Genomic DNA, 19,268 nt, shown 5'->3' with positions numbered 1-19,268 from the left:
TGAGTAGAGGTGTTAGCAGTGGGTGGGGTGGGAGGGAGGGGGTTGGAGTCACCACTCTTGTTTTGGTTAAAGTGTCTCAGGTAAATTAACTATATAGAAGACACTTAGAACATAGAACATTACATCGCAGTATGGGCCCTTTTGGCTCATGATGTTGTGCCAGATTTTTAATCTACTCTAAAATCAATCTAATCCTGCCCTCCCACATAGCCCTCACATTTTCTATCATCCATGTGCCTAAGAGTTTCTTAAATGTCTCATATGTACCTGCCTCTACAACCACCCCTTGCAGGGCATTCTAGGCACCTATCATTGTGTATTTTAAAAAAAATTACGTCTGACAGTCCCACTATACTTTTCCTCCAATCACTTTAAAAATTATGCACCCTTGCATTAGCCATTTCCACTCTAGGAAAAAGTTTGTTTTCCAATTCAATCTGTGCCTCATCTTGTACACCTCTATCAAGTAAAGTCTCAGCATTCTTCGCTCTAAAGAGAAAAGCTCTAGCTTGCACAGCCTGTGGTCATCATTTAGAAGTGATTCACAGGATAAGGGGAGGGAATTCAATCCAGCCTGCCAAGCCTGCCACTTGAATGCTTTCCAATTTATCCCACTCTCCAAGACTTACCCCATTCCCTTACAAGACCGGAGGATTTAGTGTAGGAATGTGGTATTCCAGTTTTTAAAAAATCATCTATAATTTTATTGAAATGCAGGCATGGTCACTCACAGTTCATCTTTAAAAGCCTCCACACCCTTCCTGAAAGCAGTGCCTGAGAACTGATCATGCAAACTGAACCTGACCAGTACTTAATGAAGTTTTGGCAAAGCCTTGCTTGTGAACTCAATTCACACATTAATAAAAACAATGATTCCACAAGATTCATTTATACATAGCAGGCAATGCTTCCCCACATGGTCCATTCCTTGTACTCCCCCTTAAACCCACATCATTTGTTTTTATTAAATTGCCTGTCCCCATTTTGCCAACAATTTCATCACTTCACATCTTGTGTGGGAGATGAAAATCAACCCATCTCAATTCTGCAAACTGCCATCTCAAACATTAACCACTCCATAGTAAGTGAGCTACATAAGTCTGAGGTCTCATACCACTAGGCTCAAGAACAGTTCTCACCCTACAACCATCAGGCTTCGGAACCGGTGTGGACAACTACATCCACCTCAGCACTGAAACAACTCCACCACCTCCAGACTCACTTTCAAGGACACTACAACTCGTGGTCTCAATATTCTTTCTTTTTTAAAAATTATTTGCATGACTTGTCTTTTGCCTATTAGTTGTTTATCAATCTTTATTAATTTTTCATAAATTCTGTTGGATCCCTTTAGTTTACTGTAAGTGCCAGCAAGAAAATGAATCTTAGGGTAATATGTGGCAACATACATGTACTTCAAGAAATTTACTTTGAAGTTTTACTGTTACCATTCACTACAGGCAAACTAACTTAATATCTGTTAGGGTCAATATTAGAAGCCATTGTTACAGATAAAACAGTATAGCACCTAGAAACTTTCAAGGCATTTGGATAATGTAAATGTTGTTTTGTGAAATAAAAATAATGTTGTTAGATTTTTTTTGTGAAGTAAATGCTTGATGAGGATAAAGGGAACCAGTCAATTCCTATAAATATACATTTCCAGATTGCATTTAATAAAAATGCTGAATCATAGATGATTGCATTAAATAAAATCTCATGATACTGGAAGTAATATATTAGTGGGGACAGCAGATTAGCTGGCTAACAAAAAATGCAAGCAGAAATAATTCTTTACTGGCAAGCTGTAACAAGTGCCACTGAAATCAGTGCTGGGGCTTCATCTGCTTACAATTTGTGGATGAAGGCACGAATGGTAAATTTACTGATGAAAACAGTTATGAAGAAGATATGAAGGATACAAAGGGATGCAAGTAATTAAATGTGTGGGCAAAGATCTGGCAAATGAAGTTTAAATATGGGAACATTTTGGAATAGTAAAATATACATACAATCTAAATGGTGAGATTGCAGAACTCTGATAAAAGATTAGCATACAGGGAAGGAAGTATTTTCAAAAGTAACCAAATTTTAACGCTTGTTGTGAGGGGAACTATGAACGGAAACAGGCTACACCCCAGCTGTCCAGGTATTGTTGACACCACACCTGGAGAAGAGTGCATAGTATTGGTCTCTCTTTTATGTGTTGGAAGCTATTCTGAGGAGGTTTACTTGTCTTGTCCTTGGAATGGGGAGTCTAGGCTTTCCTGTTGGATACTAGAGGCAAGAGAGCAAACATACGATGTCCGGAGACAGCCTAACAAGAGGATATAGAGAGGACCTTTCCACCTGCAGGAGAATCTCAACTTTGATGTTTATGCTGATAAATAAGGGATCACCTATTTAAAACCATTATCCCAAAATTTCTTCTCTGTTAAGGTCAAGAGTATTTTAAATCCTTCCTCAAAAGATGGAAACAAAATCTTTAAATATTTTTAAAGCAGGGGTAAAGAGATGAGGTAAGGACGGTGATGAAAGGTTACTCAGGGTGGATAGAAGGGAATTGTTGAGGTTATAACCAGATCAATTACGATTTTATTGAATGGTGGAGAGGTCCATGCCTACTAATTTGATGGTTTCCAAGTTTTGCCTCTTCCGTATCCTTCAATGTTCGTGTCTCATATGCACAAGACCAAGTTGCTAACAAAAGGCAGTTGTTCTAATACTGACCCCTGGGCAATTCCGCATTGTACTTTCCTTCAGTAAGGTTAACCAGTGACCCCTTGAGTTTGATTTCTGAAAAGGAAAGCAGAAGTTTGTGACAAGAAACCCCATGTTCATATCAACTGCAGTATCCTGAAAAATAGACACGAGATTCTGCAGATGCTGGAAATCTTGGGCAGCACACACACGGACAAAATGCTGGAGGAACTCAGCAGGCCAGAGCATCTATAGAGAGGAATAAAGAGTCAATGTTTCGGCTGAGACTCTTCATCAAGGTTGGAAAGGAAGGGCGCAGAAGCCAGAATAAGGTGGTGGGGGGTGGAAGGGAAGGAATACTAGCTGGCAGGGTGGGTGGGGGAGAAAGAGGGTATTACGTAAGAAACTGACAGGTGGAAGATTGGAAGAATCTGATGGGAAAGGACAATGGACTATGGGGGGGGGGAGGAGGAAGGGGGGCACCAGCAGGCAGATGTGGAGAGGAGAAAGGGAGTAGAAAAAGAAGGGGGAAGGGGAAGAAACTATGGGAAGTTAGAGAAATTGATATTAATGCCTTTAGGTTAGAAGCTACCCTAATGGAATTTGAGCTGTTGTTCCTGCAGCCTGAGTGTGGCCTCATTGTGGCAGTAGAGAAGGCCACGGACAGACATGTCAGAATGGGACTAGGAAGTCAAATTGAAATGAGTGGCCATTGGGAAACCCCACCTCTTGTGGTGGACAGGGCAATGGTGCTTGATGAAACTGTCCCCCAATCTATGTTAGGTTTCACTGATGTAGAGGAGGCCACACTGGGACCACCAAATGCATTAGTCGACCCTAACGGACTCGCAGGTGTTGTGTCCCCGCATCTGGAAGGACCATTTGGGCCCTCAGATGGTGGTGAGGGAGGTGTAGGGGCAGGTGAAGCACACATCCAGCTTGCAGGGATAAGATCAGTCGGCAGGGACAAGTGGACAAGGGAGTCACAGAGAGCGATACTTGTGGAAAATGGAGATTGAGTGTGGGAGGGAAAGATATGCTTAGAGGTGGGATCCCGTTGAAGATGGCAGAAGTTATGGAGAATCATGTGCTGTATACGGAAGCACTTGGGGTGGTAGGTAAGGACAAGGGAAAATCCTATCCATGCTTTGACAGTGGGAGGATGAGGTGAGGGCAGATGTAGGGGGAATGGAAGAGATGCAGGTGAGAGCAGCATTAATGGAGGTGGAAGGGAAAACATGTTCTTTGAAGGAGGACATCTTAGTTGATCTAGAATGGAAACCCTGATCCTGACAACAGATGCAGTGGAGGTGTAGGAACTCAGAAAAGCGAACAGCACCTTTTACAAATGATATGGTGGGAAAAAGTATAGTCAAGACAACTGTGAGAGTCAGTACATCTATAAAAGATACCAGTAGATAGTTTCTCTCCAGTGATAGCGACGGAAAGATCAGAAAAGTGGGGGGAAGTTGTGTCAGAAAAGGACCAAGCAAATTTGACCAGCAGGGTGAAAGTTGAAGGCAAAGTTGATGAAATTAATGAGCTCAGCATGGGTGCAGGAAGCAGCACCAATGTAGGCTAATAAAAACAAGGTGTGGTAGAAATACTTGGGTTGGGCAGCATCTTATAAGCAAGAAACAGTTACAGATCAATGATGTTTCACTGATGTCTCAGGGAGGTAACATTTACCAAAGATTCCCATATCTGGGTTGTACAACCTTCTCAGTTACCATCAGGCAAGAAACACAGAAACCTGAGGTCTCAAACCACCTGATTCAAGAACAGCTACTTCCCTTCAAGCATTCAATTCTTGAACCAAATAGCAAAACCCCAAAAACAATAGTTTAGCAATGTTATGACCACTTTGCACTTAAAAGGACTTTTTTTAAAAAAAACTTCCAATTGCATTTTCTTATAAAAATGAGTATAATTTGCTCATCTGATCATTTGTACCTCAGTTGCTGCTTCATTAAACTGTGTGCTGACAATATACTCAACTTCAAAGCTGACTTTGATAAGGGGCTAGAGATTTAGGACTAAGATATTTAAAGCAGAGGTAAGGGTGTCGAAGGTTACAGGGAGAAGGCAGCAGAATGAGGTTGAGAGGCATGACTGAATGACAGAGCAGACATGATGGGCTGAACGGCCAAATTCTGCTTCTGAGTCTTACAGCCTTGAGGGGATAGAGTGATGCTGAAATTTAGCATCACAGAAACCCAAATCACTGAAGTAGGATTTCTGGATATGCAAGGCAACCAGGGGTTATGGGGATGGGGGGGGGGGAGATATGGCATTAAGAGATTATGATGATATTCAAAGGCAGAGGAAAGACATGTGGCCTGTTCCTGCACCTCATTTTCTACAGTTTGCATGAATACTTCTAGCACTTTGGTTTGATTTCAGATTTCCAGCAACTGCACTCTTTCATCTATTTTAGTTAATATTGATGCACCTTTAGCAAATTCATGCCAATTTTTATTAGCTAAGTGATACTTTTCGACCTCCTGATTGCAGTCACTACTGATTTCCCTCCCTCTAATTGATGGGCCTGTGCTACTCATCTCTATCCTCTATTCTTTCATAAATGGGAAGGGGATGCCTGCAGTCTTCTAATTTTCCAGAATCATGTTTGAAAATAAAAAAAAAGATTTGCAGTTGATGGAAATCTGAAATAAGAGCAGTAAAGCTGAGTAAATCCAACAGGTCAGGCAGCATCTGCGGAGGGAAGTTATTACACAGATGGATGACCTCCTGGAACTGGTTGGTTCTGACACAAACAGGAGCAGCTGGTTATCTGAAATTGCTGTATTTGAAATTAAACCCTGACTGCTGCCATGTGGCCAGAGGGATGGAAAGGTACTATCCCTCCATCGTATACTAGGCTTAACTCTGTCAAAGACAGAGTTAAGGATGGAGCTGAGTGATGTACTGCTTGTATTGAGGACGATGGCTCAATATCACTTCAAATGTCCAACACTAAGTAAATCCTTATCTACAGTGCTATATCACTCAAAGCCTACAAACCAGACCAGCATTACGCACCCGCCATCCCATCAGGCTATTTTACTAAGTAACGTTAGCATGTGGATTGAAAGCTGAATCTGGTCAGTTGGAGGAAGGAGTCAGTACTTCAAGACCAGCACACTCCAGGAAACAACAGCTCACCCAAGGGACAGGATGGGTCCAGAGGTACTGGAGATACAAGGGGTCCACTAACAGAGGTTCATGAGAATGACACCAGGAATGAGAGGTTTAATGTACGAGAAACATTTAACAGCAGGAGTTTAGAAGAATGAAGGGCGAATCGCATTGCAACCTATCCAATATTTGAAAGGCCTTGATAGAATGGATATGGAGAAGATGTTTCCTATATCGGGGAGCCTAGGACCAGAGAGCACAACCTCAATAGAAGGACGTCCTTTTTGAACAGAGATGAGCAGGAATTTCTTCAGCCCGAGTGTGGTGAATCTGGGATTCATTGCAATAATCGGTTGTGGAGACCAAATCACTGGGGTTGTTTAAAGTGGAAGCTGAAAGGTTCTTGATTAGTCAGGGCGTCAAAGGTTACAGGGAGAAGGCAGGAGAGTGGGGTTGACAGGGATAATAAATCAGCCATGATGGAATGGCACAGCAGATCCGATAGTCTTATTATTACCATCATCTTTAACTACAAGCAGCAGGGTGAATGATCAAAATCCACCCAAGTGACCCGCCTTTGTAAATGTGGGCTATAAAAAGAAAGGGTTTGATAACTGTTCTGGAAGAGGTGACTAGACACAAGATCTGTGTTGGAGGGAAACCTCCGATAACTGTGCATTTAGGCTCACCGTTGGTGCATGCACATACATATATACACACACACACACACACACAGTACTGTAGAGAAGCAATCTTTGCCTCAGCCTCCACCAGGGAAAAAGCTCTTAGCAGAATATCCCAATGACGACCTCAAACCAATTCGCTTTTTCCCCCACACTGTCCCCTTCATCCATTCCATCCCACTTCACTGCCAGAGAGGTCACAAATTATCATTCAGTATACCCACTGTACCTTGTTCCTCCACAAAAATCTCCTTTTGTTCTCAAACCAGCCCCACCCTTGAATAATACTTACCACAAAAATTAGCTTTCCTTTTATGTTAGCTTTTAATCCTTGTTTAGAATTCCTCTACACAACCCACACCACCCCAGTTTTTCCCGAGCACCTTCTTTATTTAGATAATCCCTCTGAGAACTGTCATTATATTACTGTTCTGAAGGTCACCAAGAGTTAAAGGTTTCTTTCACCACAGAAACTGCTTAACATTCCAAGTATTTAAAGCACTTTAGAACATAGAACCGTACAGCACGGGAACAAGTCCTTCCGCCCACAATATAATTCTGAACTAATTAAGCTAATTACACCTCAAAATCAGAAACACAAGGGAGTCAGCAGATACTGGAAATCCAGAGCAAAATACACAGAATGCTGGCGGAGCTCAGCTGGTCAGGTGGTGTCCAAGAAGGGAAATAAACAGTCAACATTTCAGGCAGAGACACTTCATCAGACCCCTCCATAGATCCTGCCTGTGTGTTGCTCTCAATACCTCAGAATAAGATTTCCTTTTATCACCAAGTGTAATGGCGCAAAATGTGTAGTTTTGCGGTACCTAATCTCTTATGCCTGCATATGATCTACATCTCTCCATCCCCTACATCTTTATGTGCCTATTTAAGAGTTTCTTAAACATCGATATCGTATGTGCCACCACAACCACATTCCAGGCACCCATCATTCTAAATAAAAGCTTGCTTCTGAACCTCTCTTCCCCACCACACTTTAAATGCATGCCTCTAGTATCAGACATTTCAGCCCTGGAGAAAATATACTGGCTGCCTGCTCCAATTTTATAAACTTTTAAAAATAGTTTTCTTCCCCAGCTAAAATCAATGTCAGCTTGCATTGGGCTCCCCTAAACAGATGATCAGTTGAAGGTGCGACTTGCTCTAACCTTCCTGAGAAATGCTTCAGTAGGTGATAAGACACTGGCATCTCTGTAAACCACCAGCTGAAAGGTCACACAGCCAGAAGTCAATGTCAAAGCAAGCCACCATCTCCTCCACTTTGTCTTCTCTTTGCAACTTCAGAAATTGACCTTTGAATAATGCACAAGTTCTGAAAGTTGAATTGCACTTTAAAAATGTGCTGTAACTGATTTTCCATCCTACATAACTTTGTTGTATAACATTTTTAAGATGCCATTATCAAGGCTGCTTATACACACCAGAAATAGGAAGGAATAGACCACTCACCTAGAAACAAGTTCTTGTTTCTGAAGATGATAACATAATTTTTTTTTCCAACTTGGAAGAAATTCCAACCTCTTTTTGAATTTCAAAAATAGTCTGACAATTCAGCAGCGCAGGTGTAGGGAGAGACAGTCGCTAGCAATTCACTCACTGCCTATGATAGGGCAGACAAGAATGGAGCAGTGGATGGGGTGGTTCTTGATTAGTAAGGGCGTCAAACGTTATGGGGAGAAGGCAGGATGTAATGATAGAGCAGACTTGATGGGCTAAATTACATAATTTTGTTCCTATATCTTATGGGAACCACTGAGTGCGGGTACGGCACCGTCACCACCTCACAGGTGATTTGTGGCACAGTCACACATGGGGTCATCATGGCCAACCAAGCTTTGGGGTGGAAAGGGTTCCCACAGCGACCAACATCCGTGCTGTCTGCGGGATCTTGTGGACCATTACTTCCGATATAAACGTTCCAGAGGTACTGACAGTCCAGCAAGGCATCAAGAAATACCAGGTAAGTATAAAAGGGAGCTAGCCTTACACCATCGGCACAAGAAAACTAAGCGCACACTACCTCTCCAGGTTTCTCCCTGACCTCAGCACACCCATGAACTTGGCTCAACTTTAGCAATGTTCATAGAAGCTACGATTTACGAACTGAAAATCCGCATTTAGCTCCCGCGAACAGACTTCATCGAGCTTGCAGTCTCCGCTAATATTTAATAAACTTTTGCATATCTCAGCGTCTGCTTGTTTGTTAAAACGTACAGATCTGATCATTAAACATATTGGTAGAGCAATTCTTAAAGTAACCTCTAAAAATATAAAAAAACACGACTTTTTCGGGCCGGTTATTTGAGTTCAGGATCATAGTTATATTTATATGCACCCTTTTCTAAGTTTGCTTACTTCGCCGTTGGCTGGGTTTCGACCGCAGTTGTTCACCGGCGCCTGATCCAGCTCGGCTTGCAGTGAAGAGGTGCTCTTTCTCCCGCGCCTCTAGTTCCCTTTGCAGCCTCTCTGCTCTATCTTGGACCGAGGCTAAAGCGGCGTCCTTGTCGCAGAGCTGAAGACAGCATGAAAAGCGGGGTTTGCTACATCCTCTCAACACATACAAACCCGAGCAGCTGCTTAACCAGCGTAGCCTCTACAATGCTGCTACATGTGTTTTCGTTATGCGCCGGTATCCTTAAAACTACCGAGATAAAGCCCTTGTGACAATGGAGAAGTAAAGTGCCACCACACTACAGCCCACGCCAGCTCTCACTTCCTTCACCATGCATAGTTGGACAGTGCAAGAGTCCCACACCACTCTACAGAAGGGGGTAACATAAAACTCGTCCAAGACTTGCCTCTTTGTGCAGAGCTTCCAACTGTTGGCGGACCCGCTGAAGCTGAAGACTCGTCTCTGTGGCTGTTCTCTCCGTTGCCTCTTTCTGTGCCTCGAGCTGGCGTCGCCTGTCGGAGCAGTAATGAACAGGTTCACCACGCCGCGGAGGCTGTCCACATCGGTACCCCGCCGGTACCAATGCACACAGGCAGGCAGCGGCCGTCAGCGCAAACCGAGCATTTTACGCGCGCGCGCACATGTGCGCCAGGGAACGGGCACAGCAAATCATATCGACAGCAGAGGCGATGCGACAGGAAGGCATGGTGTTAAAACAACAAACAGCAAATGTAAAGCTGCCCGTTGCGAACTGCACTCTGACGTGAACGGCCTAACGTGGATCACATAGATGATGGAAATGCTCAGCGTCTGGAGGGGTGGTGAGGAGGAGAAGGGGGGAGGGGGAGGAGGAGGAGGAGGGGGGAGGAGGGGGGAGGAGGGGGGAGGAGGGGGGAGGAGGGGGGAGGAGGGAGGAGGAGGGGGGAGGAGGGGGGAGGAGGGGGGAGGAGGGGGGGAGGGGGAGGGGGAGGGGGAGGGGGAGGGGGAGGAGGGGAGGAGGGGAGGAGGGGAGGGGAGGAGGGGAGGAGGGGAGGAGGGGAGGGGAGGGGAGGAGGGGAGGGGAGGAGGGGAGGGGAGGAGGGGAGGGGAGGGGAGGAGGGGAGGGGAGGGGAGGAGGGGAGGGGAGGGGAGGGGAGGGGAGGGGAGGAGGGGGGAGGGGGAGGGGGAGGGGGAGGGGGAGGGGGAGGGGGAGGGGGAGGGGGGAGGGGGAGAAGGGGGAGGGGGAGAAGGGGGAGGGGGAGGGGGAGAAAAGGGGGAGGGGGAGGAGAGAGGGGGGAGAAGGGGGGGAGAAGGGGGGGAGAAGGAGAGGGGGAGGGGAGAGAGGAGGGAGGGGAGAGAGGGGGGAGGGGAGAGAGGGGAGAGAGGGGAGAGGGGGGAGAGGGGAGAGGGGAGAGGGGGGAGAGGGGGGAGAGGGGGGAGAGGGGGGAGAGGGGAGAGGGGAGAGGGGAGAGGGGAGAGGGGAGAGGGGGGAGAGGGGAGAGGGGAGAGGGGGGAGAGGGGAGAGGGGAGAGGGGAGAGGGGAGAGGGGGGAGGTAGTGAGTGGGGAGGAAGGGTGGAGAGGAGGGGTGGTGGAGGGGTAGTGAGTGGGGGGAGGGGTAGTGAGTGGGGGAGGAGTGGTGGGGAGGAGGGGGAGGAGTGGTGGGGAGGAGGGGGAGAGGGGAGAGGGGTAGTGAGTGGGGGGAGGAGGGGGTAGGGAGGACGGGTGGTGAGGGGTGGAGGAGGATGGGTGGTGAGGCGTGAAGGAGGAGGGGCAGTGAGGGGTGGAGAGGAGGGGCAGTGAGGGGTGGAGGAGGGGTAGCGAGGGTTGGAGGAGGGGTAGCGAGGGGTAACGAGGGGGGGGTTATAGATAGACCAATTGCAAGTTTTTTTTACCGAGGATGAGACTAGAAATGGATGCCGGGCTAGACTAGAACTAGAAGTCATAGGTTAAGGATGAAGGTGAAATATTTAGGGAGAACTTGAGGCATAGTCAATAAATCGGTAATAGAATAATAACTGTAATAGAATCAAAGGAGGACTGCACCAACATGGGTGTCAGACCAGTGTGCAAAAGACGGACTGTTCAAATACAAAAAGAAATCACAAATAAGCAATAAATCGAGAACATGAGATGGAGTCCTTGAAAGTTAGTCCATAGGTTGTGGGAACATATCAATGAGGAAGTGAAGTTGAGTGAAGTTATCTCCTTTGGTGCAGGAGCCTAATGGCTGAGGGCTAGTAACTGTTCTTGAACCTGGTGGTGCATGTTCTGAGGCTCCTGATGGCAGCACCAGGAAGAGAGCATGTCCTGGCAGTGGGGGTCCCGGATGATGGATGCTGATTTCCTACAACATCGTTTTGTGTGGATGTGCTTAATGGTGGCAATGGGCTGGGCCATATCCACTACTTTTTGTAGGATTTTCCATTTAAGGGGCATTGGTGTTTCCATACCAGGCAATCAAAATACTCTTCACTACACATCTGACATTCTGACTGTACTTCAGTGGTCAAGACCAGAAAGCATTCCCAGCAAAATGCTTGTCAAATTTCAGTAAAGGGTTCCCTGACCTGACAACTTCTTTCCTCTTGAAGTGCAGCTGCTCTGTTTTGCTCCGGCGAAAGGCACTTGCCAATCGGACGTATTCCTGGTCTGAGGCAGACTTCTGCTCCTCCAAGGCATGGATGCTCTGCAGCCACTGCTGTCTTTTCTCCTGGAGGTGCTGAAAAGGCAAGTCTCGTTACTGAGGGAGCACATGAGCCAAAGGCCACCACATCCATTTCAATACCTGTATAGTCTCATTTACTGGATAGGTGCAAAATGATTTACCACAGGAACAGTACACAAAATGCTGGAGGAACTCAGCAGGTCATTTTGGGACAAGACCCTTCATCAGGACTGGAAAAGGAGGCAGAAGGAAGAATAAGGTGGGAGGAGGAGAAAGAGCACAAGAAGGCATGTGATAAGTGAAACAAGGTGAAGGGAAGGGTGGGAAGGGGAAAGCTGGGAAAGATTAAAGGGACAGAGAAGAAATTTGACAGGAGACATTAGTGGACCACAGTAAAAAGGGAAGGAAGAGAGGCACCGGAGGGAAGTGATAGGTAGGTGAGAAGGGACGAGGTGAGAGGGAAGCCAGAATGCAGAATGGAAAAGGAGAGGAGTTAGAGAAATCAATGTTCATGCCATCAGGTTAGAGGCTACTTAGAAAGAATGAGGTGTTGCTTCTCCAACCTGAGAGTGCCCTCATTATGGCAATAGAGGTGACTGTGGACTGACTTGTTGGAATGGGAAGGGGAAATAGAATTAACATGGATGCTGCCTGATCTGATTAGTTCCTTCAGCATTTTGTAGGTATTTCTCTGGATTTCCAGCATCTGCAGTAGCCTGTGTTTATGATTTACCACAGGATTTGTGTTGCCATATCTGGAAGCAACTGATGGCGTAGATACAACTACATCTTGTACTTTCAGAGTGTATTAGAGTCTGAGGAACCCCAGGAGTGTACTGAGTTAATCATGACCAGAGGATGTTGTAATAAGTGGAGAAGTGTTGCCAAACAGAATGGTCTAAAGAAGCCATGAGGAGAGATTTACTTCGGGATTTCAAGAGTTATGGGTCAGGGCTGCTGCACAACAGCTAAATGACGTTTGTGGTTCCAACAGAGCCAAAATAAGAACAGTAGTGATCTTGGAGGTGGGTCACAGATAACCCAGTGAAAGTTAGTGGCCTATAAATTGGAGCATATCACTACAGTAGCACACAGAGACTGATGGACCCATGCCTACTTCATTTATGGAGTCATCAATAAAAGAACATTGATCAATATGACAAAGTACAGGCACTCAGGCCATGACTTGTGCCAACGTTAATTACTCCATGATCAATCTAACACATTCCTCGTACATAGTTCTCCACTTTTCTATCATCCATGTGCCTATCTAAGAGTTTCTTAAATGGCCCTCATATATCTGCCTCTAACATATTTGGTAACTTCAATTTATAATTCTGGGTGTACATTTGGCCCAATATGTTAGTCATGGTCACTTCTGGCACAGAAACATAGAAATCTACAGCATATTGCAGGTCTTTGGCTCACACCGTTGCCCCGACCATGGAGCCTACTTTAGAAGTTGCCAAGTATTTCCCTACTGCTTGGCCCTCTATCTTTCTAAGCTCCATGTACCTATCTAAGAGTCTCTTAAAAGACCTTATTGTATCCGCCTCTACTAGCTTTGCTGACAGTGCATTCCACACACCACCATTCTCTGTGTGAAAAACTTACCTCTGACATCCCCCTTGTACTGTACCTATTTCCAAGCACCTTAAAACTATGCGCCTCGTGTTAGCCATTTCAGCCCTGGGAAAAAGCCTCTGGCTATCCATACAATCAATTCCTCTCATCATCTTATACACCTCCATCAGGTCATCTCTCATCCTCTGACACTCCAAGGAGAAAAGACCAAGATCACTCAACCTATTCTCATTAGGCATGCTCTCCAATCCAGTCAGCATCCTTGCAAATCTCCTCTACATTCTCTCTGCAGTATCCACATGTAAAGTAAGCTGTTCTACAACCTTCAGAGTGTTCCAGTGACTGTAGGCCCAAATAAAAGTGAACTGAGTAGGGTGCTTGAGTTGAATGATTGCGGTCAGGTATGCAAGGTTGTTGGAGATAGTTGATTATGGGTTGGAGCAAGATTTTGGGAGAGCCAGGGTATGGGTCAGGGGTCATGGGGAGTTGAAAGTTTTGGATTCTGTTACAAGATAGAAGCAATTCACTTGTATAAAAGTATCTTCCAAAGTAGCATCAATAAAGCAAGTCTCTTTTGGGTGTGACAGATGGTTAACTAATAACATTCCTGGGACAATACCACTTGCCTTAACACGAAAAGATGACAAGTTTTTACTAACCCATAGTGGTCTCATTGTGTTGCATAGGATTCAACATCTGGGCAAATATGCTTCACACAAACTACTGCATGTAACATGGGTCAATTTTAACCTGCATCAGAGCCCCTCGTGAGTGAACTGTTCATTTTTCTTCTCCTCTAGATTTGAGAGCTGGTGAACAAAGAACTGTGGGGCCTATCTTCAAAGTAAATTTATTATCAAAGTTGTATATGTCATCATATACAACCCTGAGATTCATTTTCTTGTGGGCATACCCAATAAATCCATAACAGAATCAACAAAAGACCGCAGCAACTTGGGCATACAAACAGTGTGCAAAAGACAACAATCTGCAAATACAAAAGAGATAATAATAATAATAATAATAAAAAATAAATAAGCAATAAATGTCCAGAACATGAGATGTAGAGTCCATGAAAATGAGTCCATAGGTCATGGAAACATTTCAGTGATGGGGCAAGTGAAGTTGAGAGAAGTTATCTCTTTTGGGTGAAGAGCCTTGATGGTTGAGGGTTAATAACTGCTCCTGAAGCTGGTGGTGAGAGTCTCCTGTACCCACAACCTGATGACAACAGTGAGAAGAGAATATGACTTGGCTGGTGGGGGTCCTTGATGATAGGCACTGCTTTCCTGTGACAATGTTCCGTGTAGATGTGCTCAATAGTAATTTATCTGCAGTTACATGAAAATTACCCTCTACAGTGATTTTAAAGCTGAGAAGAAAAAGCTTGGAGAATTAGTTAATTATCATTGTTACTGCCTGCCACTCCTGTTTATAAAGTACTAAATGGGCTGGCTCCCCCTTATATCACAGATCTTCTAACCCCTTATTCCATTTCCAGGTCCCTCAGGTCGGCTGACTTGGGGATCCTGGCTGTCCCGTGATCTAAACTTAAGCTCAGGGGTGACCCTGCTTTTGCTATTGTAGCCCCTAGACTGTGGAACAGCATTCCCCTCCCTGTCAGATCTGCCTCCTCCATCGACTCTTAAATCCAGGCCCAAATCTTACTTTTATTCACTAGCGTTTGAATCAACCTGATGTGGCTGATTTTTGGCTTGTGCCTAGGCCCTTGTGTTGTTTCTTTTGTGCCTATAAGCTGTTTGCCTTGTTGCTTATGTCTGTGTTTCTCATATTTGTAATTTTAGCTATTCTGCTCTGATCTGTACAGCACTTTGGTCAACATGGGTTGTTTTTAAATGTGTTATATAAATAAATTTGACTTGACTCCTAGCTCACTGAACTGAAATTAAACAGCGTCATAGACCACTACAGCAGAGAAACAGGTCCTTTAGCTGATTTAGTCCATGCTGAACCATTAATATGCCTAGTCCCATTGACCTGCATCCAGAACCCTTCTTCTCCCATACCTATTCAAATTTCTCTTAAATGTTGAAATCAAACCTGCAACCACAACTTGTGCTGACAGCTCATTCCACACCCTCACCAATCTTAGTGAAGTAGGACCCCCTCATGTGCATCTTAATCAATTCAATTTTCACCTTAACACATGACCTCCAGTTGTAGTTTCACCCAACCTCAGCGTAAAAAGCATATTTGCATTTCCCATTCTATACCCCTCATAATTTTGTATACCTTTATTAAATTTCCACTAAATCTTCTACATTCTAGGGAATAAACTCCTAGCCTACTCAACCTTTCCCAAAAACCCAGATCTTTCAGTCCTGGCAGTATCCTTGTAAATTTTCTGTTCTCTTTCAACCTTATTTACATCTTTCCTGTAGGTAGATGACCAAAACTGCACATAATACTCCAAATTAGGCCTCATTAATGTCTTATACAATTTCAACATAACATCCCAATTCCTGCACTCAATGCATTGATTTATGAAGGCCAATGTGCCAAAAGCTTTCTTTACGAAATCTACCTGTGACACCAATTTTGAGGAATTATGGATCTGTATTTCTAGATCACACTGCTTTACTGCACTCCTCAGTGCCCTACCAGTCTCCGTGTAAGACCTACCCTGCTTGATCCACGCAAGGTGCAACACTTCACACCTCTGCATTAAATTCCATCGGTTATTTTTCAGTCCATCTTTCCACCTGGTCCAGATTCTACAGTAAGTTTCCTCATGGTCCGCTGCACTCCCAATCTTGGTGTCTTCTGCAGATTTGCTGATCCAGTTAACCACATTATCATCCAGATCATTGATATAGATGACAAACAACAATGGACCCAGCACCAATCTCTGTGGCCCACCACTAGTCACAGGCCTCCAGTCAGAGAAGCAACCCTCCAAGACCACTCTCTGGCTTCTCCCACAAAGCCAATGTCTAATCCAGTTTATTATCTCATCCCGAATGCCAAGTGTCTGAACCCTCTTGACCAAACTCCCATTTGGGACCTTGTCAAAGGCCTTGCAGATGTCTATGTAAGCTACATCCACTGTCTTGTCTTGATCAACTTTCCTGGTAACTTACTTGAAAAACTCTTAAGATTGGTTAGACTTAACCTACCATGCACAAAGCTATCCAGACTATCCGTGTCTACTCGATCTCCTAGAATACCTTTCAATAACTTTTCCACTATTGATGTCAGGCTCACTGGCTTATAATTTTCCTGGCTTACTCTTGGAGCCTTTCTTAAACAACAGAACATTATCTATCCTCTAATCTTCCAGCACCTCACGTATGTCTGAGGATGTTTTAAATATCTCTGCTAGGGGCTGTGCAACTTTTGCATTAGCTTCCTAGGGAATATCTCGTCAGGCCCTAGGGATTTATTCACCCAAATTTGCCTCAAGACAGCCAACACCTTTTCCTCTAATCTGTATAGGGCCCATGACCTCACTGCCACTTTGAACCACTTAGACCTTAAGACCATAAGATATAGGAGCAGAAGTAGGCTGTTCAGCCCATCGAGTCTGCTCCACCATTCAATCATGAGCTGATTCAATTCTTCCAGACATCCCCACTCCCCTGCCTTCTCCCCATACCCTTCTATAGATACCATGTACATCTCCCGAGTAAATACAGATGCAAAAAATCTATTTAAGGTTTCCCTAATCTCTTTCAGCATAGATTACCAGTCTGATCTTCCAGAGGACCAATTTTTGTCCCTTGCTATCATTTTGCTCTTAATACTGTATCTGTAGAAACCCTTAGGATTCTCCTTCATCTGTATGATAGAGCAACCTTATTCCTTTTTTAAGCCATCCCCTGATTTCCTTAAGTATTGTCTTGTATTTCTTATAATCAAGTACCTCATTTGTTCCTACCTGCCTATACCTGCTGTGTACCACCTCCTTTTTCTTAACCACAGCCTCAATCCCTCTTGACAATCAAGGTGGCCTTTTCCTCTGATAGGAACACACGAACTCTGTACTCACAAAATTTCGCTTTGAAGGCCTTACACTTAACTAAGTATTCCTTTTCCAAAAAACAACCTGCCCCAATCCACACTTGGCAGGTTGTTTCTCATACCATCAAAATTAGCCTTTCTCCAATTTGGAATCTCAGCGAGGACTAGACCCATCTTTTCCATAATTATCTTGAAACTAATGGCATTATGATCAATAGATGCAAAATGTTCCTGTGCACTAACTTCTGTCACCTGCCTTGTCTCACTACTTAATAGGAGATCTGGTATCACACTGTCTCTAATTGGGACTACTATGTATTAAGAAAACTTTCCTGAACACATTTGACAAACTCTTTCCCGGTATGGAAACACTTTCGTAGCTTGGGAATCCCAGTCAATATGTGGAAAGTTAAACATAACTTACTGTCACAACCTTGTTTCTTGTAGCAGTCTGTGATGTCTCTACAATTCTATGCCTCTAATTCCCACAGACTGTTAGGCGGTCTATAATATAGATCCATTAACGTGATGATACCTTAGTCTTCAGTTCCACCTATAAAGCCCCACTAGACAAGCTCTCCAGTCAGTTCCGACTGAGCGCTGCTGTGACATTTTCCCTGACTAATAATGCCATCCCTCCCACTCTATCGCATCTCAAACATTGGAACATTGAGCTGCTAATCTACAACCAAGACTCAGTAATGGCTACAATGTTATAATTCCATGTGCTTAGCTCGGCCTTTCCTGCAATACTCCTTGCATTGAAATTATATACAGCTCAGAACATTATTCCCACTATGCTAAACCTTTTGATTCCTAACCTTGTATGTAGGCTTAACAATATCTTCTCCACAACTATCCACTCTCTGTTCTGGTGTTCTGGTTCCCATCCCCCTGCAACTCCTAGTTAAAACTCCCCTCCATGCAGCACTAGCAAATCTTCCTACCAGGATATAGTCCCCCTCCATTTCAGGTGCAAACCGTCCCTTCAGTACAGGTCCCACATTCCTTGGAAGAGAGCCCAATGATTCACAGATCTGAAGCCCTCCCTCCTGCACCATCTCCTTAGCCATGTGTTAAACTGAATGATCTTCCTGTTTCTGGCCTCACTAGCACGGGGCACAGGTAGCAATCCTGAGATCACAACCCCAGATGTCCTGTTCTTTACCTCCTCAGGAGACGGCAGAGTTTCAGCATGTCATCAAAAACCTTGACAAACTTCTACAGATGTGTGGTGAAAAGTGTGCTGACTGGCTGCATTATGGCCTGATATGGGAACACCAAGGCCCTTGAGAGGAAAATCCTACAAAAGGTAACGGATTCGGTCAAGTACGTCAAGGGTAAAACCCTCGAACTATTGAGCACATCTACATGAAACTTTGCTGTAGAAAAACAGCATCCATCAAAGATCTTCACCACCCAGGCCATGCTCTTTTCTCACTGCTGCCATCAGGTAGAAGGTGCAGGAGCTTCAGGACTCGCACCACCAGGTTTAGGAACAGTTACTACCCCTCAACCATCAGGCTCTTGAACAAAAGGGGATAACCACACTCATTTAAAGGCTCTTATCTTGCTATATCGTGCTCATTATTTATTTATTATCTGTGTTTTCACTGTTTACAGTTCCTGATGTTTACAGTTACTGTTCTAAGGATTTTATCAAAGCCATGTATGTACTCTGATAATGAAGTTTATTTTGCACTCTGAACTTTAACTTAGCACCTAACTCCCCGAACTCACTTTGCAGGACCTCTTCACCCCTCCTACCCATATCATTGATACGGATGTGGACCACGACTTCTGGCTGCTCAGCCTCCCACTTAAGAACACTGTGGACTCTATCTGAGATATCCCTGATCCTGGACCTGGGAGGCATCATGCCATCCGGGGATCTTGTTCTTATCCACAGAACCTCCTTTTTGTTCCCCTAATCAATGAATTCCCTAGCACTACATCTCATCTCTTCTCCACCCTCAATTCCCTTCTGAGGCACAGAGTCAGAGACCTGACTGCTGTGCCTTTCCTCTGATAAGTCATCCCCCCTAACAGTACCTGAAAGAGTGCATCTGTTATTGAGAGGAACAGCCACAGGAGTACTCTGCTCTGGCTGCCTGTCACCTTTCT

The 19,268-nt window shown here is 44.6% G+C and overlaps 1 protein-coding gene across 1 annotated transcript in view; it reads right to left on the bottom strand.

Moving 5' to 3' along the window:
* lrmp (lymphoid-restricted membrane protein) overlaps positions 1-19,268 on the bottom strand; it is a 227,776-nt gene that overhangs the window by 113,123 nt on the left and 95,385 nt on the right. The window contains exons 15-17 of the mRNA XM_072241407.1: positions 11,482-11,633; positions 9,341-9,446; positions 8,898-9,054 (exon numbers count right to left, since the gene is read on the bottom strand). Coding sequence (XP_072097508.1) covers positions 8,898-9,054; positions 9,341-9,446; positions 11,482-11,633 — 415 coding nt within the window. The remainder of the gene's footprint in view (positions 1-8,897; positions 9,055-9,340; positions 9,447-11,481; positions 11,634-19,268) is intronic.

This window comes from Mobula birostris, chromosome 23, assembly GCF_030028105.1.
Source record: "Mobula birostris isolate sMobBir1 chromosome 23, sMobBir1.hap1, whole genome shotgun sequence".
Classification (NCBI taxonomy): domain Eukaryota; kingdom Metazoa; phylum Chordata; class Chondrichthyes; order Myliobatiformes; family Myliobatidae; genus Mobula; species Mobula birostris.
The sequence above is the reverse complement of the archived record's forward strand: the minus strand, read 5'-3'. Positions and strand labels throughout refer to the sequence as shown.